Here is a 21,741-nt window from a genome sequence, read left to right on the forward strand (position 1 = left end):
TTCGCGTCCGCCTCTCGATGGTGACCCTAGCTTCGAGGTCCTCAACGAGGCTATGGTAGGTCCGTCGTCAGTCGGGGATTAGTTCCCGCTCGGTACACACAACAGTGATATATCGTGTGTTAACAGGCGCGCTCCGTCGTAGAGGTCCTTTCCAATATAGGATCGGTCCACGAAATTACACGCCCAAGAGATTCAGGACTATAGTCATTCTTAAAATCAGCTTCACCAAATATATAATAATTATTTTTCTGCCCCACTGCCAAGACCTTAGCGTGAGATAATGATTAAGCTCCAGTTTTTACTTGGGAGCTGGAAGCGGCGCTGCGGGGTCGGCCCGCCGTCGCTCCGCTTTAGGTGGCTAATAACTCCCCAATATTACACAAATTACGAAGGAGACGGGTCACTCGTCAACCAGTTTCAGAACTAATCGCTTAAGGTGTTGAGACCTCTCATAGGTCACATGATCTGTCCCTACATAGTAGTAACTTAGTTCTCTCCTTTCCTCTAGATCTGTACAACACACACCACCACAATAAATTACATTGTGCTACTTCATGATCTCATCAACTCGATAAGCTATAACATAAGGCTTCCCGGATTATGCGACTCTGCAGGTCCTTCTATCCCAAGGATCAGGCCTTGATTGGGTAGCGAGCAAGCCAGGTGATCGACAGTTTAATGCCCCACGACCTTGTCGGAGCGATAGACAAGGACCCCTATATGATTTGCTGTCGTGCCAAGCATATAATAAAGCGATTCCTCTTGAAGATAGCTTTAAAGGAACAAAGGAATATTTTTATTAAAGTCAGCTAGGATTTCTGAACCAGCTTCTACTATGCGGATTCGAACCAAGCCTATAATAGTCTATTATACCAAGTGGCGGAAATATTACCGAGATTTAATACTCCTATCTAGGTAATAAAAAATATTCATATACCACATCCTTTTGCTTCTATAATAACCCTTATGTATTATTGAGCTCCCGTATTGATTTCTTAAGGATCTACTTCGTTAGGGTATATTAGCCGTCAACTAGGTAAGGATACCAAGTGCTACGTAGGATTCAAAGAAAAGAGGACAAAATGTTTTTGTAAACTAAAACTAAACCTTGGGTGGATCTCCTACGGTCCTAAAATATAGTTGCGGATGTCCGTAGATGGGACTAAGTAATAATGATAGAGTCTATCCGAAAACGGTGACGGAACCTACCGGTTCCGCTAACCAAGCTTTCCCTAGATCTGGGTGTCTAAGGATCCCCGGTCTTAATATTAAAACCCGGGGCAATCTATAATAGATTGAAAGAATTAGCAGAAACTAGGTTTCATTTGGCTCATATAGTGCCTATACTCATACCCTAGGATTTGTTGGCGAGGCCAGTTAGCGCAATGGTTTTTTGTTTGATCCCAGAGATATATTTGAGTCCTACAAAACGATCAGCTTTGTTCTAAACCAAAAAAATAATATAAGTAGCATCGACCTATTATTATGTTTCCTGATGTTGGTGGTACTATTAAATGTGTCCCGGACATCCTACCTCTCTGGTTCCCGGGCTTATGTATCACGCCAGCTAATTAAGACGTCACCTGCGCAATAATATTCGTTTAGATATAGCTGTTCTCGGAGATTAGGAGTTATGATAGGTTCTTACTTTCTTGCTTTGCCATGGGCTAGGCTAATCTAGAACTGAGTCTGCGGTATCACCACGAGTACAATGATTAAGTTCTGACGTACTATATACTTCTATCAGACAGTGCAGTGCGAAGACGTCAATTTAATAGTGAGAGATGAATATGCTGATACGTTACTTAGTGATATACCCTACTTCCGAGGCTTCCTATGGGATAGAGCTGCCATATATTCTCCACATGGACTTATATATTTAATGGAGCAACCATTTCTATATATTTCAGTACATACGACTTTTGGTTATTCATTGTCAAGACAATATAATACCTCAAAAGGCCTTCTAGCATACCCCCCTATACTACACAGAACCAGCACAATACGTTATGCCCGCTCCACAAGGCATGGTTATGAACGGCCCATATGGTGGACCGGGCGGCGGCGGCTACGATGAAGAGGATGGAGAACATAAAGTCAGGAGGATTGATGCCTGGGGACGGAGCTATAATGGATACGATGTTCTGAACGGATTTCAGTTCACCTGGGATGACGGCGTTCAGGGCAACCTCATCGGTAACACGAACGACAACATTTACGAATTTTATGAGTTTAATGATGGTGAAACGATTGACAGCATGACTGTCTATGCTGGAGATGGTGAAGGCTATGTCAACGGCTTCGAATTCGATACAAACCTGGGCGGCCACTATTCGATTGGTGGAACGGAGGGCAAAGTTAACTATCTTGAAAACCTTGGGACTGGTGATTTGACTGCAGCGGCAGGCAGAGATAGTACTCACGGCTCTGGAGACGTCGTGGATAGTATTGACATCTACTTCAAGACCTGAGGGCCTGTTATCTATTGGTGATGGCTCTGGTTTATATGCTGTTATATTTTCAGTTACTCACAGGCATGAAAGGCCTTGGTGTGGGTTTTTCCTCGGTGTACACTGTTTTCCCCATGCTGTCGTGCGAATGCAAAGGCTACTATATACACTGTTAAAAATGCCATAGCCTTCGTGACCTCTCTGCAATAAAAGGTCAAGACCTGGCTGTCAAACCTCCAACCCCCATCTTATTCACCAACACCCACAAAAGCTCAACAATCTATACTAGCTATATGTTTAGGTTCTATTAGTGATATATGACAGAAAACTGGCGTACGAACAATGTATGGTATAGATGACCGATGTTGAAGACTCCAAATAACTAAAATGATAAAACCCGCTTTTTCAACAATCTATGCGGACCATGATGACTAACTATAATATGCACTTTTGTATGGTATGCCTGGTACCCAATGTCATATGATGTTTCCGGTATATTACCTGGTTTCTACCATGTATTCGGACTTAGTATTCGACAATTTATTTCAACCTTTACTACTTGCATGGTATAAGTTGGTATGATGTGTAAAGATGCTCGATTACTATCTGCGTGCTAGCTAGCTGTGGTCCCGAGCGGAGTCTAGGGCCTAGTATATATACCGCTACAGTGACAATCGGGGGTTCCCGATTGTCTCTATGATCTTTTGGCCGGGTGGTTAAATGCTCTTATGTAATCACCAAGGCGCAGCAGCCTAAGTTCCCGTTAGGATTACAATGGCAACATTGCAGAACCAATTTGTTGTTTTACATTTATTGATGAGTATGATCATGATCACTTTGATCCTTTAGTTTCTATCTCATCTTTATTCTTTGCCATTGTATCACACCATGCCAATTCCCATCAAGGACACCGTAACGCGTCTCGCGACCATATCCAAGCTCTTAGTCCTATCCTATATAATCGACTGGATATTCATCATGTAACGCCAAACCACCCAATTCCTCCCATCAAACTAACAATTCCTACCAGCGGCGTCGCCCTAATCGGCTATGGCTTCTACAAACAATCCCCAAACCACCACCCCTTCAGCCTAACCGACCCAACAATCAGCTACCCTTTCACCAAAGAAACCGTGACAACAAAAACCCTCGTCCTAGTCTGCCTCTTCGCTCCAGCAATTATAATCTTATTACTCTCATGGCTGCTGATCCCAGCAAAAGCCACCACCTCTAACACCTCCAACGTCTCCAACCCCGCACCTAACCCCCCCGCAGCGCAATACATCCGCCGCAAGTTCTGGGAATGGAACGTCGGCTGGATGGGCCTCGCCCTAGCCATCGCAAGCGCCTGGTCCGCAACACAGGGTCTGAAAGTGCTAATCGGCAAACCGCGACCCGATCTCCTGGCCCGCTGCAATCCAGACCTCACACGCATTGCGGAGTTCACGGTCGGTGGGCTTGGAGAGGAACTGCGGGGTGCAGCGACGTTAGTTTCGTGGGAGATTTGTCGCGATAAGAGTAATTCGTTGCAGATTGATGGGTTTTCCAGTTTTCCCAGTGGCCATTCTTCCTGTAAGTCTATAACTATACATATACCATAACCGTGTATTGTGCATCTTATCTTCAGATATGATACAAAAAACACAATTCCAGTATATATACACACATGAATTCAAAGCTAACAATCCCCAGTCTCCTTCTCCGGCCTACTCTACCTAACCCTCTGGCTCTGCTCCAAATTCTCCATCGCATTCCCGTATCTCCCACGCTACCCAGTCGAAGACCAAAAGCACGTTGACGACGATACATCTGTACGGAAACGCGGTGCTGCGCCGCCCGTATATTTAATGCTAATTGCGTTCGTGCCGACTGCTACGGCGTGCTTTATTTCTGCGTCGCGCTGGTTCAATTACAGACACCATGGTTTTGATATTCTCTTCGGGTCGGCGCTCGGAATTTTCTTCGCTTATATCGGGTTTAACATGTACCATCTTCCGATTCGACGTGGTGCGGGCTGGGCTTGGGGGGCGCGTAGTCGGAGACGTGCTTTCCTGCGGGGTGTTGGGGTTCCTAGTTCACTGGGCACTGATGGGTGGGCGGGTGACAGGGGGTTGGATGGTGATGTTGAAGGGGCGGCTGCGGTGAGGGAGATGGGGTATAGGAATCAGGGACAGGGACTGGATCGTGTTAAGCCGGACGGTGGTGAGGGTCCGGCTGCTAGGCTTGAGGCGTGAGTGAGGCGTGGATTTCCGGGATTGGGTTGAGCGCGATTCGGACGAAGCAAGGCCTTGAAGGTATTATGTTGATTTATATTGTATTGTATAGTGGATAATGAACAGATCATGAATCGGAGGCAGCATGGCATCGTATATGGCGGTCAGACGTGACGTAAATATTTCTATTTTGAGGTTTCTTTCAGACCTCATCGCCAACCTCCAACACGTCCCTCATCCCACCGTGCTTTGGCCTCCTTCCGAGCCGCTAATTTAGACGCCTCGCCCCGTACGCGCCGGACCCAATCTGCAATCTCCTTCTCTGTGGCCCGACCGTGATGGTCTTCATCGAGGAAACTCTCCTCTACAGCATGACAGACAGCCTCTTGTTCCGTGATCGCTGCGCTGAAGCGTTGGTATAGTGCTTTCGGCGACCACGGGGCTAGAGCGGCGTCCATCTCGGCTTGCTTCTTGCGCCAGGAGACCTCCAGCGACTGGTGTGTGATCAGCATTGTTTCCGCGGAGGCGCGAAGTTCGGCGAGGTGGTTCTGCATCTCCAGAACGCGGGTTGCAAGGTCTTTGTTTGTTTGAATAAGGGTCTCGAGCTGTTGTTGGCGGGTTGTGTAGGAGGAGTGTTGGCTTGAGAGGGCGGAGATCAGGGATGGGTCTTCGAGAATTGTTTGGAGGTCGGTGGTTCTGGGGTTGCGTGGGTTAAGAGGTGCTCCTATCCTTGTGTTGGGAGGTTTGAGGGGACACACGATTTATCGGACACTAGGTCTGGGAGCCATCCCTCCTCGATTGTTGGGGGATCGGGGATATATGGCTGTTGAGGATTATTGGGATGTGCGCCTGTCTGGTCTGGCTGCCAGGGTTGTGTAGATGTGTTTTGCGGAGTGCCGCGTCGACTCGCTTCGTGGCTGTTGGGTTTGGGGGGTGGTGGAGGAGGTGTGTCGGGATTCATTATCTGGGATGAGTAGAACTGCGTTTGCGGGGGGAATGGAGACGGTGGTTGAGACATGATATGGTGGTTAGCGGTTGGTGGAAGTTAAGTTGCTACGTCGGAGATGCGGGATGGGCTCGAGCTTAGTGGGGACTAGGCCGGTGATCTACGTGGTTGTATCAACTATGACAGTACGATCTCTACGTATGTGGAAAATAGCTAGTTATGTTGCACTATATATTGTTCAATGGATATATCGTGATATTTCGTGATTTAATCCTAATTACAAGATCGTATAGAAGCTTCTCTTCGGGCATCCGAGCCACTCAAATAACCCCCAACAGGGACTCTGACAAGTCTAACAGCCGCCTTCACAGGGAGACTCAAAACTTCAAGCGAGACATTAAAGATTCCCGAGACAACGGCGGAGTGCCCGTCCGCACGATTCAACCAGCAGGAGCCATGGGCTCCAACTGGAAATGCTTAAATGGATTTCTGCCACTGATTCGCATCTTCAAATGCGATGGTGGTTTCTTGTATAGACAGGAGTCTGACATGACAGTGGGAAGAGTTTAACAGTCGCAATGCTCCTGTTTACTCAGTTCTCCTCCGAATCTCCCGCTCCATAGCTTCAATATTCGAGCCTGCCATGGCATCCTTAACCAACTCGCGCACCTCATTCTGCACCTCCTCGCTGTAATAATCCTCACGAGTTGCAAGCTCCTCAATGCGCCTCTTGAATTCTGGATCCGGCTCACCACCAGCAGTGGCCTCTTCCTCCGTCATTGTACCAATGTTGACCCTCATATCGCTGCCAGGGATGGCTCCGGGAGAGTTCAAAACTTCGGCAGCTTGCTCGTGTGTCGGAGCAGGAGCACCGCCGACAGCTTCGCGGAGGTAGGAAGCGACCTGCGGGAACTCATTCTCGGTCTCGAACTTTTCCACAGCTGTAAAGTCTTCGGCGTTCTTCTTATTGGCATCCACACCAAGTTCTTCGACTAAACAGCGCGCGATGTCGCTATCTTCGACCACAAATAGACATGTCTCGCCATCTTCGTCGAGCAGGTTCACATCGACGTTGAATTCTTTGACTAGAGCGCGTAGGAGATCGATATGACCGTAGGAGGCTGCGGCGTGCAGCAATGAGTAGCCGGACTCATCTTGGCTGGATGCGATCGAGGGGTTGGATCGCAGCAGCTCCAGAAGGGCTGTTGGGTTGTCGCAGGCCAAGAGGTAAGGATTTTGGGCCATTATGAGTGAAATTATTAAAGTGAAAGTATTAAAATCAAGTGAGTCAAAGGTAACTTGTGGTTGTTAAAGTAAGTCAAATCAACTTAGCAGAAAAAAAAAATATCCGCCTTTCCCTTTCGGCTCCCCGCACTGTGACACATTCAGTCTGACTCTTCGTCTTTGCTCCGGCTCTTAGCCGCTTTTGTGCTTTTGGCCTTTTAGTCTCTTCTTTGTTTTCCTTCGATTTCATACAAATACCCTTTCAATACCTCAGGCAGGAGGTCAGGAAAATCATCGCGCCTTTTCTCTTTCCTCTTCCCCCCTCCCTCCCCCCACTCCTGTCTGCCCCTCCTCTCCGATCTTTTTGATATACCCAACACACAAACATGGCGACTCAAGATCCACACGTCATCTCACAGCTTGTGAAAAGCCTGGAGACTGCAAGCAAGGCCAGAAAGGGCGAGACAAGGTTCACCTGCAAAAAAAGCACCTTTGCTTTACCCAATAATGTGACCGTGGACTCATGGAAGTTCCAGGACTGGGACTACAAGCGGGCCGGTCTACCAACATATGCGCGAGGTCTTTTCACCACCAAACGGAAAGACAACATACCTGAAATCGCAGCGCGCGGATACGACAAGTTCTTCAACGTAGGCGAGACAAGGGCCACGGAATGGCGCAACGTCGAGAAAAACACAAGAGGTCCCTATGAGCTGAGCGTGAAAGAGAATGGATGCATTATTTTCATCTCAGCATTGGAGGACGACACATTGCTGGTCTGCAGCAAACACTCGACTGGACCCCGCGAAGATACAATAGTTACCCACGCGCAGGCAGGAGAACGCTGGACGGAACGCCATGTCTCGTCCGTGAATCGATCTGTCAAGGACCTTGCCCGGACGTTGCGCGAGATGAATGTTACAGCCGTTGGAGAACTATGTGATGACAGTTTTGAGGAGCATGTCCTGGCCTACGACGAAGCTTCTTCGGGCATTTACCTTCACGGTCTCAACTACAACCAGCCTGACTTTAAGACAATGTCGTGTGAAGATGTGCACAAGTTTGCTGACGACTGGGGTTTCAAGAAGGCCAAGTTCGAGGTCTTCGATGACATTTTCAGAGTGCAGAGCTTCCTGGAAGGATGCGCGGAGACAGGAATGTGGGATGGACGTGAGACCGAGGGCTTCGTCATCCGATGCCAGTTGAGTGATAACGGCACCGAGCCCTACCGAAATTGGTTCTTCAAGTACAAGTTCGAAGAGCCGTACTTGATGTACCGCCAGTGGCGTGAGTGCACCAAAGCCGTTATCGGAGGGAAACACCCCAAGATCAGGAAGCATGAGCAGATCACCGAAGAATACTTGCAGTTTGCTCGACGGGTTCTGGTGAAGAACCCTAACATGGCAAATGAGTATATGAAAAACCACGGTATCATCGCTTTGCGGGAGCAGTTCCTTAAGGAACGGGGATTGAATGGAGCCGAGCTTATCGCTCTGGAGGCTCGGAAGCAGAGCGATGCGCAGGAAACCAACAAAAATATCATCCTCGAACCGGTTGCCTCTCTGGGATGTGGCAAGACGACAGTCGCCTTGGCTCTGGTTAAGCTCTTTGGATGGGGACATGTTCAGAACGACAACATTCCCAAACAGAAGAATAAGCCGAAGAAGTTCGCTTTCGACGTCAGCCATGCTCTGGGAGAGCACAGTGTTGTCATCGCCGATCGCAACAACCACCAACGGCGCGAAAGGAAGCAGCTCATGGAGGATATCTACCCTGTGCTTCCGGATGCGAAGTTCGTCGCTCTACATTACGTCCACGAGCCCAAGGCAGACATGCTCCCCGCCATCCGAGAAGTCACTCGAAAGCGTGTGCTAGAGCGTGGCGACAACCACCAATCCATCCGGGCTGGAACCAACGCTGAGCAAGAGACCGTCGGAATTATGGAGGGATTCCTCGGCCGCTTCGAAGGCGTCGACACCACCCGCTTGCCAGATGAGACCTTCGATCACGTCATTGACCTCGACGTGTGCGCCTCGTCTCGCGAGAACCTCGAGACAGTTGTCAAAGCCCTACACGCCGCCTACCCCCTCCTAGTGCCGACCATGCCAACGGCAGCAGATCTCGACCAAGCTATCGACGCAGCCCTAAATGACTACACTGTGACAAAAGATCTCAGCTACAGCTACGGGTCCCCACAGAAGCCGAGAGTCAAAAAGCCCAAAAACAAAGAGAGCAACGCCCTCATCGCCGAACTAACAGACTCCCCCTTCTTCCCACAAGCCCTCGCCACAAAGATCGAATACTTCAACATCTCCCTCCCAGCAACCGAAGTCACCTCGCTCCTCCACTCCCTCTTCCCGCCAACTACACCTCCCGAAACAGCCCGCCTCTATAACCAACTCGTAAACTCCCGCCGCCTACAGCCAACCTTCCATGTCACCCTCATCCACCGTGCCTCGAAGAAAGACAACCCAGAGACCTGGGACCAGCTAGCAACCCGCTACATTGAAACCCAGACCAAAAGTCCCGTCGAAGACCCAATCCAGTACCCGCCGACCCTGGGCTCAGCGCGCGTGCGCATCGAGCGCCTTGTCTGGGATAACCGTATCATGGCCTTTGTCGCGCGCATCCTGCCTGCTGAGGGTGTCGAGTCTGCCGAGTCTGAGTGGCCGTGTGCGAACCATATCCCGCACATCACTGTCGGCACTGCGGCACCGGATGTTAAGCCGAAGGAGAGTAATGATTTGCTGCAGCGGTGGGTTGAAGTTGGGTCTGGTGGTGAGACGGGGATTTATGAGGCGGAGGTTGAAGGTGTTAAGGTTGTTAATGGAGTTGTTGGCTTGGTTATGAGCCGGGGGAAGTATTGAGCTGTTTCTTCTGATCCGAATGATTATGAAATGGAATGCAGTGGATTATTGAAACCGGGGCAATTGCTTGTGCTTACTTTGGCTACAGCTATGGTTACAGCTATGGCTATGATTTTGCTGAATTGCATTTTAGGGTGCTTTTAGCATTCCATTGTAGATATTATGTCTCATTCTTATTCATTGAACTAGCTTTGATATTGAATGGATTCCTACTATTCATGCTTCTATTAGGGGCTGTGTATACAATTCTATAACCAACAAGCATAGCCACATACTATCGCCCCCTCCCCGTCGGGGTTAACTCATTCAGCGGGGGCTGACCCCTGCATCAGCCGCATCGGCATCGGAGAACACCTTGCAGATCTTTTGGGGGCCATTTCTTATCTTTTCGGACCTGCTTTTCCAAATATTTTCTAATTTATAAAAGCCTTTGTATGATTCTATATTCGCCGTGCTTCGAGGGTGCCACCTACCATGACATCTCAACCAAGCCTCCAAGATGAAGGCGTTGTCTTAGAGCGACTCTTGAACGCCACAAACGAGTCAGGCCCTGCAGAAAGCCCCAGCACTGAAGAAACCAAGCCAAACCCCAAATATCGACATCCAACTAAAGCAAACACCGTTCGCTTCCGGCCACAACTTTACGTCCCCATCCTAGTTCTCATCTATACCGGACTTTTACTCGCGGCGTGGTCAATCCTCTGTCTATCAAGTCGAAATCTGATCGTATCCATCCCGAATGGGGATTCGTATGATTACATCCACGAATCATGGGTTCAGGGTTATGTTGATCGAACCCAACAATGGTGGCGGGCTGCCCGAGTGATGTGGAGTGTTGTCGGCGTCTTGACTCTACCGTTGGCTTCTTCCGTCTGTGGATATGCAGCAGTGGGGTACATTCAATCGCAACGATATCGCAAGGCCAACCTCACTCTAAGACAAACACTCAACCTTGCTGATCGAGGCTGGAAGAGTCCGAATGTCATTTTTCCAATGCTATGGAGTCCAAAGAAACACGGTAGTTCAATCCTCTTGATTGCCATGTTACTCCATATCTTAGGTCAAATCTTAACCTTCTTTCTGACAAGGTATGTCCGTTGCTAACTATTCTAATTAGGTGCTTCTATATCCCCGCTACAGGAGCTACTTGTCGGACAAAGCTACGTTAAAGTCCCTCTCAATCTCGGAGCCATCACTGAAGTGAAGGATATCTTTGCCTTGACGGATCCAGTCTCCCTCGAAACAAATGATTTGGGCGACGACGTCGGGATATTACGCTCGAACCTCGGTATTGCACGTTCAACAGATTCGTATGAGAACCTGTGGGGAGCAAATGCCACATGCAGTGACACTCCGTTTAATTGTCCATCCACAAAGGTCGACGTCGAAAATCTATCATTACCTAAAAATGTCACGCCGCACGAACAGATTCTGTTCATGTCTGATGTTAGAGTGAATACCAGTACAGGTCTGATACGACAATTTGCTCCGAGATTCAATTCTTCTGTGCACTGGGAATCACTCGACAACAGCAAATTCCCAAGCAATTGCTCTGGGATCGCATTTTTCCGGAATTACACAGTGAGCCATCAAGAAGAGATAATAAACGCTAATGAGTATCAGATCAGTGTCTGTATGCTTGGCAATCTGACCGAAACACCGTTCAAACGCACTCGCAATCGACAGGATTTCAACGAGACTTTGTACGTCACTGCTGAAGGCAGTCAGAACGTCCAAACGACGTTTAAATTAACACTATCTACAACTCTGGGATATTTCGAATTACCCAATGATCATCTTGGTCCAAAGTACGGTCCATTACTAGACAGTGACCCTCTAGCAACATGCTCCCGACCCGAGTGCGAGCCACAATCTAACGATGAACCGACCACGTAAGGATCCCGACATCCCCCTCTCGAACGATCTTTTCCAGCTAACATTTCCATTTTCCTCTATATAGATCCAAACGAGATGTGCTTCCAGAGACCTACCCTAATGGGACATACAACGGGACCTTCTATCTCGAATTCGTAGCGTCCAAGGGCCCCCTCGCTCTAATTACATTAGCGCTATTCGGTCAAGATGCCTTCATCGATACCAAAAGTCATAATCTCACCAAAGTCCGAGACGCAAGTAGTCCGCTCAACTCCGTCTGCTACGAGTATGCCCCGCTGGCCCTTCTCTTGGGTCAAAAAGGACTACCGTGCAATACTGGTTACATTATGCCCGGCGCGGAATGGGTCGATGCTTTTAGCAGACCGCAAAGGGCAATACCGGCCCTGAATCAAGCGGCCTTTTTGGCGAATCAGGCTATTCTGCAGGCGGCGGCTGGTTCGTCGTCTTTGTTCATCCAGAGTCGAAGTCATCTGGAGTATTTGAGGCCGGAGATTTCAACTGGCACGGTCATCGGTCTCTCTGTTTTGATTGGTGTTTTTCTCTTTTTGTTGGTTTTCCTGTGTGTCATGACTCTTACGCAGGTTGCTTGGGCTGGGTCCCTTGATAGTCACGCGATTGTGAAGATGAGTGTGGCGCTTTCTGAGTGTTTGCCATCGTCTGAGGACTGGGATAAGGATTCGAGGAAGAGGGAAGAACTTCTAGATTTGCTTCCTGGGTACATTGGTGATGCGGAGCCGGAAGCTCCTGTGGGGAGACTTGCTGTTGGGGCAGAGGGAGTGTTGAAATGGAGGCGGCGGTATTGGAAAGGGGAGGGACTGGCTCTATGAATTCTTTGTAGCATAATAGACCGCTCAGTGATGATAAAGCTAGTCACAGATTTAGAGAGGAGTATGGGTTTATATAGTACGCTCACCTGTTTTTACAGAGTGATATCCTAGAACTGAGGTTGTCGATGGTATTCAGATGAGGCTAGCTTGGTGCGTTTCATAGATGTGGGCTACTAACTCGGCTACTCTCGCTTTTTTCAAGTCTCAATGACTGGGTGAGTTTACCTTTAGGGTTGCCTATCCGGGGACATAGGTAATGCTTAACACTTAGGGCATGCTCGACATCACTCAGTGATCGAAAAGCAGCGAGGGGTGAGCAACTAAAATGGAATGGGAAATTTATCAAGCGCAGCCTGAAATCCGACGTACATGTACTAGTAACCTACAAGTTCCCTTTTTGTCTGATATTAATATTTAGCAATGTACTACCAAGAAACCCAGTCCGTATGCCAACATGAGTAATTGGAAGACAGAAAAGGAAGTCAAAGCGCCAAACACTGTAGTTATGGCTAGATACATATACACAACGAAAGTGAGCCAGCCGCGCCCGATATCCAAGTAACCACAAGCACACCGTGCGATGTATGCGAGGTCCGACAAAGCGCAGGGTATCAGGCACGAGCAAGTAAACAAATTAACCACTAATCCAAGCTGTAACACGCGATGCTCCGAAACGACCCACGTATTGCAGGCCGGTACTGCCCATGGGGAAATAGCTGACGAGGTACCAGACGAGGGCAGCGAGCTGGAAGATCGAGGAGACGAGAGTGAGGAAGAGGTTCTGACGCTATAATTCACGGAAAAAAAAGAGAAGTCAGTCAGCCAGAGTTTCTCGAAGAGGATGTGCTGCCAAATGTGGCAAGTGGATGGTGTGTAGTTGTGATATGCAGGTAGAACAGGATGACCGAGTCGTCAGGGACGGTGAGACATAGATTGATCTTGATGGCTCTGGACTCCGCGCTCTGTGAGACCGGGATGTGTCGGACAAGGGGAAGGGAAAGGACATCCAAGTCCCGCGCCGTGGTGGGACGTAGCACAGACGCAAGATTCAAAGCAAAGAGGCCGGCCGAGTACAGGGTGGGATGGAATCGAATGAGCTAAAGTGGTTGCAGCCAACAAGCAAGCATGACAAGCCGTGGTTTCAGGTTGTACTGCGCGATGGATGTAAAGGCTGCAAGATTCCCCTTTTCCAGGTCGTGCAGTGCGACCATACGAACTCGGGTAGAGCGAGGGAGAGCGAGTGTGCGACAAAGGAAATCGAGAGGGAAGTATCATAGGGAGGGGAGGGATCGTCGGTGGGCCATAGGATGAAGCGCAAAGACCAAACACAAAATCCAAATCCGAAAACGAGAACGAAAAATAAAAGAAAGATAAAGAAATCGATTTTGCTTACCCCGATGGCGAAGTAGAGCGTCAAAGCGATCGCTCCGAAATAGGCCGCTGTGAATGGCAACCGTGTTCCCGAGACCAAATGCTTAGCGTAAGTCCACGGTCCCATGAGAACCGCCCATGATAACAAAAACAAGACTGAGCCGACGGACCATCTAGTACAGAAACTTGTTAGCAAGAGATACCCAATACCGGAGACGAAGGTTCTTGGCATGAGGCGCAGATATAGGTCAAGCTCAGGACCAATCAGCTTGAAGTGTGAAGTACAAAGGCGCACATGGCCCTAACCAAAATTGACCGATGACCAGGTTTATCCAGCTCGGGATTTGCTCGGTCGTCCGAGAGCATGAGATAGCCAGAAAAATAAAAGAGGGCTGGGAGGGCAATAGAAAGCCGGGGAACATAGTCCACATTATGCGGACCATCGCGGAGGCAACTTACAAGACCGCGAATTTGCGGGGCTTGAGCGACAAGACGGGGAACAAGAAGAAACAGATCATGAAACAGACGGCGGCGCCCAAATTACATGCGCCGAAGATGAGCATACGGTCCCACCGACTCACTATATGTAGTCCGTGTTAGTGTGTTTCTCTTCTTCTATCGGCTACTACATAAACAAGCATGGTGGGAATGAACCCTCCCGGCGCAGGAACTACAGTCTCATCACCTGGATCACGCAACGGTGTATGGGAGGATCTGGAGATCGGAGGGTCACAAGACAGAAAGAAGAAAAAAAATACTTACAAGCAAAGAAGCCCTCTTCTTCTTCCCGTCGAGTAGCTGCGGGCAATGGGGCCCCAGGACCTTCATTGTGAGTAGGCAGTTGAACATAACCGCCATCGCTGAACGGGTTATAAGACTGTAGACGGGATAAGAACGGAGTGGTCGATGACGTGCCAGTGTTGACGGGGAGATCCGGATCTCTACGCGACCACCCTAGTGAGTTAACAGAGTCTCGGAACGAGTTATTCGCCATATTTGAGACTAGTTTTAGTCAAGTTTTAGATCCTGAATGAAACGTGGAGAAGAGGAGCGTGCACTTCTGCGTCTGCAGAGAAGGCCCGTGGTCCAGGAAGTCAAGACCAAGAGAACGGTCTGCAGGGACTATGCGAGATGGAGTGCAGATGATCTGCGCCGGGTGGTGGATGATCCTTAAGGATTGGCTAGAAGCGGGGGCCTAGTGAAGCCAACGGAGGGGCAGATGACGACTGTGTCGAACGTAGATTCGGCTTTTGATGAGCTGGGACACGCCGTGAGTCGGGTCGAATGAGGGGGCCACTTTCGACTCGAAAATATGCTGTCAGGATCAAAAGATTAAAGGTTTCTTTTGAATATGGCAGGCTGATAGATAAAATGTATGGACAACCTCCCCAACCAAGAAAAAGGCTGCCTGTTGCACTGCGATAACGCGTCAGCCCAGCGGGATCTACGGCTATCTCTGCGGAGTCGGCGATGGCTACCGGGGGTAGCTTGGGAGGTCCTATGGCGCGGCGCAGGTGGATTAATCGAGGATAGGCGGCGCAAGAATGCGGCGAGATAAGCCAACCAAGCGGAAGAGAGGTGGGAAGCGTTGAACCTTGCGGGCAGGATCCGAGAAGGGATAGGAAGCGAACACGGTGTAGGGGGTTCGATGGATGCTGATTGGATAAGGAAGCGCTGCGCTATCGGTAAAGGAGGGTAGGGAAACGAGGGGAATCAAGCAAAATGACGAGATGGCGTGAAGCTACCGATGCGACCAACCCGATCGGCGTTAAGTGCTGAAGCTGTCAGATGATGGTTTCCAGTGTTGGAGTACAAAGCTTCGGACCGAGCCCCTGTGGGGTTATTGACCAAGAGGGGCCCCCCAAATAGAAAGATGGGATACATAAAAGAAAGACATGCCGCTTACCAAGAGGGTGCAATGTTGCCTAGGTGGCGTGTAGAGGTATAGTTGTATAGTGGCAGTCTTCCAGTTCTGCGATGAAGTTGGGGAAAGGAGGCTAATGCCTAATGTGGTATAGCGCAAGATATGTAGCATCAAGTAACTATATAACCCACCTATAAGCAACTTCACATATCATTTTATGTATTTTTTATATTGTTTTCATTTATTCTCACATATGTAGATATTATTATAACATTTAAATACGCAAATACTATGCTTTGCGCTATATCCGCTGGAATTTGTTAAACCTCAAATCCCTTAAGGACATCCAGAACTATACTTGTTTGTAGGTTCAAACTTGTTGCATATTAAATCGAATCGATATACTTTAGGTGGAGTTGCCAGATGACTTGTTTAATAGACTATTAATTTACAATGTACTCACAGTCCATTCTTTACTATAATCTATCCTTTTATATACTTGATTTGGACGCATGACCATTAATAGCCCCCCCTCCCTATCTGCAACTTTCAATCATTGGTTGCCGTCCCACTGTCGATCCTTCATGGCTGGTGCGCACCCTGTAGCGATCGGCCGTAACTGTAATAGTAGAGTGACGGTCAGGTTCTGGTATTGGACAGCCCTGCAGAAGCATTTATCGATAACGGCTACAACGGCTATAGTTGCCCGCAGTCGTATCGGAAGAACTCCAGATGATGTTACATACCCATTATATAACCTTTTTACCTGTTGACTGTATTCATGTAGCTACCCGTGTACCACCTAGGGGAATTATCCGATAACCATAAGGGCGCTAATATGCACTCCGGACTGCACCGTGGGTAACATTGGTACTAGCCTCATTGTTTCTCCAAATTTGGCTTCGGCTTTTGCTTTTTTCCTGTTTCCTTGTTTTTCTTGCTTTTTCACGTCTGCTTTACTTTGCAGTGGTACTCTATAGAATGTCCGATCCACACGAGTCGGTTCATCCGTGACCCCCCGGAATTTGAGTGCGACCTTGACCACGTACGATGTCGTCATATCAGGGTCCTGTGCACAGGTGCTTCGAGTAGAACATCGATAGTCTCAAACCTCTTTGTGTTGAATACTACCAAAGTAGATCTTGAAATACAAACTTCTCTCCCTTGCGTCGACCGTGGATTACTAGGCGTGTGTCGCCGAACCTTGACGGGACGGGACGTCAGATCCATATTTCCCCTCAAAACGAATCCCGGAGATCAATCCCCATCTGTCGATCCCAGAATATCATCATCTCCTAAACCGGAGTGGCTTATAAAGAGGGGAAAGTTTGGCGATGTGGCTCAGCACAGTCATATCAAAGTGAGGTGTATTGCTTTGATTCACTATTGGTGGAGGGAGGTCTGAAGACACATTCCAACCCCTCCAATTATCTCTCTTTGCCACATTCTATTCTACTTTTTTTGTCCTTCGGAGACCAAACGGTTAAGTCCGAAATCCGAAGTTACCAACTGTCTTGAACATTCTGAACGGTTTCCAAATATTGAAGTATGTTATTATTTTCTTTGCCGCTGTAACCCAGATCAATACCCACGAGTTTGCCCCTTACGTAGAACAAAAATAATAGCGATTCAACCCCAAGTGCGCAGGAGCGGAGCAATATGGAAGGTCCAAGCTTCCTTGACGATCACAGATATGATCACCACTCCAGACTCCCCTGCACGACATCCCACATGAAGAGCAGACCGCACTGATCCTCTCGCAGATTGATAGTGCTTATGGATGCGGTCTGTGGGCTACTTTTAGCTTTTCTATTTTCTATTTTCTATTTTCTATTTTCTATTTTTCTTTCAATACATATACACTAGGATCTTGCCCACTCTTCTCTATCTCTGGTATTGCCAAGGTAATGGGATTATGCATGTTATGTTCTCCGGATGATATCTGCGACTCGTAGTCATTTTCGAATGTTTAGTCGATCTCTACCATCTTCGGTGTTTTGAGTACTAGTACTCTGCATAGTTGCCGGAGATCAACCATGTCCACATGGCCTCATTCGAGGATCTTGAATATATTCTGCAGACTTCCACTCTGAATGATAGATTAGGGTTTCCTAGAAGATAGGTTTTGGTATGCTTGTAACCCCAAGACCTCATATGATACATTCTTGCTTGCTCTGTTCAAGACACCCGTGAGTCATGATCGTAGTAACAGGTGACAAATATCCCAGCTTGTATCATGGGATGGCCGCCGTTTTACTTGATCCGGTTGTATCACCCTTCCCCCCTTTGTCCAAGTTTGTTTTTTTTTATTTTAGGTTGTGAATATGATAATCTTTTTTTTTTTTTTTTTTTTTTTTTTTTTACTTATCCAAGTAGTATTTCCCTTTTTATTGTTATTATTATTATCATTATTATCTATGTATAGTACAAAAAGAGAAAAGGAAAAAAAAGAGGCTCGGGGGTTTACCGTTGCCACCCCTCCTTCACCAAAACCCACTCACACCCTTTTTTCTTTCTGATCCAGATGGTAGTAGTCAACTTAATATTAAAATAAAAATAAAATTCCATGTCCGATGGCGTAGGTGAATCTTATCGATTTCCCCCGATCGACGGGCTGCATGACCGATGTTGTAATATATCAAATGAGAGATGCAGGAGAGTGCCGCTTGAGTTCATAAAGTCTCCATCCCCTCGGTGTCCGTCTGCGAAACCTGCAAGTGCTTTTCTCTCTGAGTTGTCACTGCATACTTATGTTCTCGAACCTTTGATTTACAAAGACTTTATACCCCGTGAGCTCCTAGTTCGAAATACAGATCAAGGGTACGTGTCAAGTCTCCATATATTGCATATTCCCTTTGTTCCTGCGTCTGTGATGTATGTCTTATTGCCAGCTTCTCACATGTGAATGAGGCTCTGCTCATGATACGGTTTACACGTCTTGACCTGCATGCTTATATTGATATGTCTTGGGATGTATCCTCTTGGATCTTTTGCTAATGTCGACACAGGTCTATACCGAGGTATACTCACTTGTACCAACTTCATATACACATCTTGATTTGGTAAGTGTCAAAGTATTTCATCAGCCTCAAGACCAAGCCCAACCATGTTCTTTTCTTTTGTTATTGGGAAGTAAGCGCTTGCGTCAACTCGTATTCCGATTGCAATCCGAGCGCAGGCATCAAATCCCGAGCAAACACCCAGGGGTCAAGGCGCAAAAGGCGGGATTCAGATCCAATCTGGCAAATACACCACTGTGGGTGAAGGATGAAGGTTGAAGTATGAACTACGTTGATCTATATATACAAGACCAACGTGCCTCCCGGATCGCCACAGCTCACCGCCCTCCCACCGCTTGTTCCCCCACTCTTCTCCAGACTTTGTGCTTCATATCTGCGAAAGGACAACTGGGATCAAACTATCTAGGATACCAACTGGGATCAACCAAGATTAAACTGGGGTTGAGTGCCTGTTTCGGGCTTGGTCTTTTCCCTGCTCGTTTCTGGTCCTTTTTTTTCTGGTCTATCTCCTTGATCCTTGATCTTCTTTCATTTCTCGCATTTGCGCGGCTTTATTTCTCTATCGCTCTTTCATCGCTCACACAGTTCTTTAGAACTTTTCTGTCACTAGGTGCCTTGTGCCTTGCGATTGCGATTGTCCCAAGACTCGTGGTGATCTACACAGTCCTCTCAGTCCTCCCCTCGATTGTCGACTCATCTCGGCTTTAAGACCGAGGAAATTTCCCCGGCTTATTGGCACGTCTCACAATCTCCCCGGATTTCATTCCTGCAATCCTCTTTGTTTCAAGGGTAATTATTTGCATTCCTCTACTTTTTCTAATCTGTTTTGCATTTTATTGGGTTGCCTGTTTTGCCTTGCGCACGGAGGCTACGACATCTTCGAATCGCCCACGGGCGGGGTTGAGTCTTAACTAACATCTTTTCCATACACACAGATCGCGGCATTCTCACATCCAACACCTTTTCCATCCACACTCTCCAGTGTCGGCCGTCTCGAACCGTCTAACTCTGACAACTGTCGCGGAGAGTTAGTAGGATCGACACTACGACTCCTCCTTTAGCCCCTCGCCGATCTGCGCCCCATACGAAACCCCCCAGATTGTTTCACCGGGCTATGGCTGAAGCAAGTCTTTTCATCAAACACGAATCCGACGATTATACCCCTTTCATCATGTCACACTCCGGTTACTCGATGGGTAACCAATTCCCCGATGGGGTCGACCCATCCGACTTGACCATGCAGCAGCAGAATGGCTTCATGCCTTACTCCTATGGTTCGCAACAAAACATGTCATCCAGCTTCAACTTCGGAAACTCCGGCATCGACACAGACGAGTTGTTAGATCTCGAGATCAGCGGTCAGAACGGTCATCAACGCGATAATGTGAACTACCTTCAGGACCAGTCTGCTGGTGGTGTCGCGATGAGTCACCAAAGCCAGATGTCGCATATGTACTCCAACACCCCGGATAATCCTCCCATGGCCAGCCCGTTCGTCCAGAACAGCTTCAACTATGAGCAGTACCGCATGAGCCAGCAAAATCCCCCAATGCACAATGCCAGCTCTTTCGACCAGAACTACCTCGGCACCAGGCGCCAGAGCTTGCAAGGCATGGACCGTCCTTCTTCTGATGGCCGCAGTCCCATGACTCCAAAGACCCCAGCATTGGGCTCCTTGACATTGGGTACCCCTGATTCTGGCAGCTTCCCGTCCCAGCCCATCCGGACCGGACTGCAGGCTCGTCATCAGAAGTCCCTGTCCAACCAGTGGGACGGAACGCCCGGCAGTGCACAGTCGTACGTCGAGTCCTCTCCCATCTCATCTCCGCCTCACCAGTCACACCATGCTGGCATCTCCGAGATCCTCAAGTCCGGGAAGCACGCCTCGCTGCCCGCTAAGGTTGATGCCCATCTGCCTGGTGGCGGTGGAGATCTCGAATCCCAGGAAGCCAAGCGCCGACGTCGCCGTGCCTCGCACAACCTGGTTGAACGCCGCCGGCGTGATAACATCAATGAACGCATCCAGGATCTCTCCCACCTGGTTCCTCAGCACCGGCTAGAAGACGACAAGGTCCGGAAGCAACTTGTGAATAGCAGTGCTCTTTCCATGCCTGGCGCAGGCGGAAGTGCCGCCACTTCTCTTCTCGCTGGAGGCAATGGCCGCCGCGCGACAGCGGGTAATATCACAATGGGTCTCCCCATCGAAGAAAAGGAGAAGGGTCCTAACAAAGGTGACATTCTCAACGGTGCTGTCAGCTGGACCCGCGATCTGATGTGGGCCCTGCATGTCAAATACCAACAAGAAGCAGAACTCGCCGAGCTGATCGGCAGCCTGGGTGGAACTTGGCCCTTCGAGCAAACCGAAGAAGAGAAGCGCATGCGCAGCGAGATCCTCGATGCATTGGAGAGGAATGACCCAACTTCCTTCAGCTACACCCGCGGCCCTGGTAGCGGTCTGCGTGTCCCCAAGCACACTAACATCGCCGGCGATGCCGTGCAGGGCGGCGACATGTCCGGCCTGACTCCTCCCAGCCTGAGTCCTTCATTCCACAGCGGCACCAGCAGTGCCAACGGCGCTGGCCAACCCCAGTACTGGAACAGTGCTGGTCATGCTGCTATGAGCTTCAAGGAGGAGGACGAGTACGGCATGGATATGGGCTAGGTGGCTCGTTTATGTCTTCTCTGATTTGGTCAACTGTGTTGACCTTTGCATACACGGCGTATTAATGCGGGGACCGATTAATCGGCGTACCAGGAGTGAAAGACAACGGGCCCATAATTTTTTTCTTCTTTCTCTTTGATGTTTCTTTCTTACGTTGTCATTACTTCAGGCATCCATGTTAGTACGATTTTAGTTCTTTCTCACTTCTTTTCCACCTTGCTTTTTCTCTGGGGCCTGTGTGCTTATTTCGGTCTTACCCTGCTTTATTCTTATTCCATATCGATACCCTGTCTATTTCCTTGATCTTTACTTCTGGCCTTGAGCTACGCCATTGGCCCCATCTTCGGATAGCGGGCAAGGCATGGTTTCGATCACTTCTGTGCATGCCCTTTTTATCTATT

At 48.6% G+C, this 21,741-nt stretch overlaps 10 protein-coding genes across 10 annotated transcripts; 6 read left to right on the plus strand and 4 right to left on the minus strand.

The window, feature by feature from the left end:
* Window positions 1-2,009: 2,009 nt before the first annotated feature.
* On the plus strand, window positions 2,010-2,471 carry N7537_011968 (Mannose-binding lectin; the record flags this gene model as incomplete). The annotated part of the gene is made up of 1 exon (XM_056903022.1): window positions 2,010-2,471. The coding sequence occupies one exon, from the start codon at window positions 2,010-2,012 to the stop codon at window positions 2,469-2,471; it is 462 nt and encodes a 153-aa protein (XP_056748309.1).
* An 867-nt stretch (window positions 2,472-3,338) lies between these two features.
* Window positions 3,339-4,684, plus strand: N7537_011969 (uncharacterized protein; the record flags this gene model as incomplete). Its single annotated transcript, XM_056903023.1, has 3 exons — window positions 3,339-3,430; window positions 3,481-4,022; window positions 4,143-4,684. 3 exons carry the CDS (start codon window positions 3,339-3,341, stop codon window positions 4,682-4,684), a joined length of 1,176 nt encoding a protein of 391 aa, XP_056748310.1.
* A 188-nt stretch (window positions 4,685-4,872) lies between these two features.
* N7537_011970 (vacuolar protein sorting family 37 protein) lies at window positions 4,873-5,681 on the minus strand (the record flags this gene model as incomplete). The annotated part of the gene is made up of 2 exons (XM_056903024.1): window positions 4,873-5,392; window positions 5,422-5,681. The coding sequence occupies 2 exons, from the start codon at window positions 5,679-5,681 to the stop codon at window positions 4,873-4,875; spliced, it is 780 nt and encodes a 259-aa protein (XP_056748311.1).
* Window positions 5,682-6,197: 516 nt separating this feature from the next.
* Window positions 6,198-6,854, minus strand: N7537_011971 (ankyrin repeat protein; the record flags this gene model as incomplete). The annotated part of the gene is made up of 1 exon (XM_056903025.1): window positions 6,198-6,854. One exon carries the CDS (start codon window positions 6,852-6,854, stop codon window positions 6,198-6,200), a length of 657 nt encoding a protein of 218 aa, XP_056748312.1.
* Window positions 6,855-7,219: 365 nt separating this feature from the next.
* N7537_011972 (tRNA ligase) lies at window positions 7,220-9,700 on the plus strand (the record flags this gene model as incomplete). The annotated part of the gene is made up of 1 exon (XM_056903026.1): window positions 7,220-9,700. The coding sequence occupies one exon, from the start codon at window positions 7,220-7,222 to the stop codon at window positions 9,698-9,700; it is 2,481 nt and encodes an 826-aa protein (XP_056748313.1).
* Window positions 9,701-10,174: 474 nt separating this feature from the next.
* Window positions 10,175-12,423, plus strand: N7537_011973 (uncharacterized protein; the record flags this gene model as incomplete). Its single annotated transcript, XM_056903027.1, has 3 exons — window positions 10,175-10,718; window positions 10,818-11,592; window positions 11,661-12,423. The coding sequence occupies 3 exons, from the start codon at window positions 10,175-10,177 to the stop codon at window positions 12,421-12,423; spliced, it is 2,082 nt and encodes a 693-aa protein (XP_056748314.1).
* Window positions 12,424-13,039: 616 nt separating this feature from the next.
* Window positions 13,040-14,788, minus strand: N7537_011974 (putative Golgi traffic protein SFT2; the record flags this gene model as incomplete). The annotated part of the gene is made up of 4 exons (XM_056903028.1): window positions 13,040-13,210; window positions 13,817-13,967; window positions 14,254-14,374; window positions 14,557-14,788. 4 exons carry the CDS (start codon window positions 14,786-14,788, stop codon window positions 13,058-13,060), a joined length of 657 nt encoding a protein of 218 aa, XP_056748315.1. The 3' UTR covers window positions 13,040-13,057.
* A 685-nt stretch (window positions 14,789-15,473) lies between these two features.
* On the minus strand, window positions 15,474-15,829 carry N7537_011975 (uncharacterized protein; the record flags this gene model as incomplete). Its single annotated transcript, XM_056903029.1, has 2 exons — window positions 15,474-15,575; window positions 15,701-15,829. The coding sequence occupies 2 exons, from the start codon at window positions 15,827-15,829 to the stop codon at window positions 15,474-15,476; spliced, it is 231 nt and encodes a 76-aa protein (XP_056748316.1).
* Window positions 15,830-18,224: 2,395 nt separating this feature from the next.
* Window positions 18,225-19,386, plus strand: N7537_011976 (uncharacterized protein; the record flags this gene model as incomplete). Its single annotated transcript, XM_056903030.1, has 2 exons — window positions 18,225-18,447; window positions 18,968-19,386. 2 exons carry the CDS (start codon window positions 18,225-18,227, stop codon window positions 19,384-19,386), a joined length of 642 nt encoding a protein of 213 aa, XP_056748317.1.
* A 406-nt stretch (window positions 19,387-19,792) lies between these two features.
* Window positions 19,793-21,340, plus strand: N7537_011977 (basic helix-loop-helix domain-containing protein; the record flags this gene model as incomplete). Its single annotated transcript, XM_056903031.1, has 1 exon — window positions 19,793-21,340. One exon carries the CDS (start codon window positions 19,793-19,795, stop codon window positions 21,338-21,340), a length of 1,548 nt encoding a protein of 515 aa, XP_056748318.1.
* Between the last annotated feature and the right edge of the window lie 401 nt (window positions 21,341-21,741).

The sequence above is a fragment of the Penicillium hordei genome (genome assembly GCF_028827395.1).
Source record: "Penicillium hordei strain IBT 12815 chromosome Unknown utg000006l_segment0_segment0, whole genome shotgun sequence".
NCBI classification, from domain to species: Eukaryota; Fungi; Ascomycota; class Eurotiomycetes; order Eurotiales; family Aspergillaceae; genus Penicillium; species Penicillium hordei.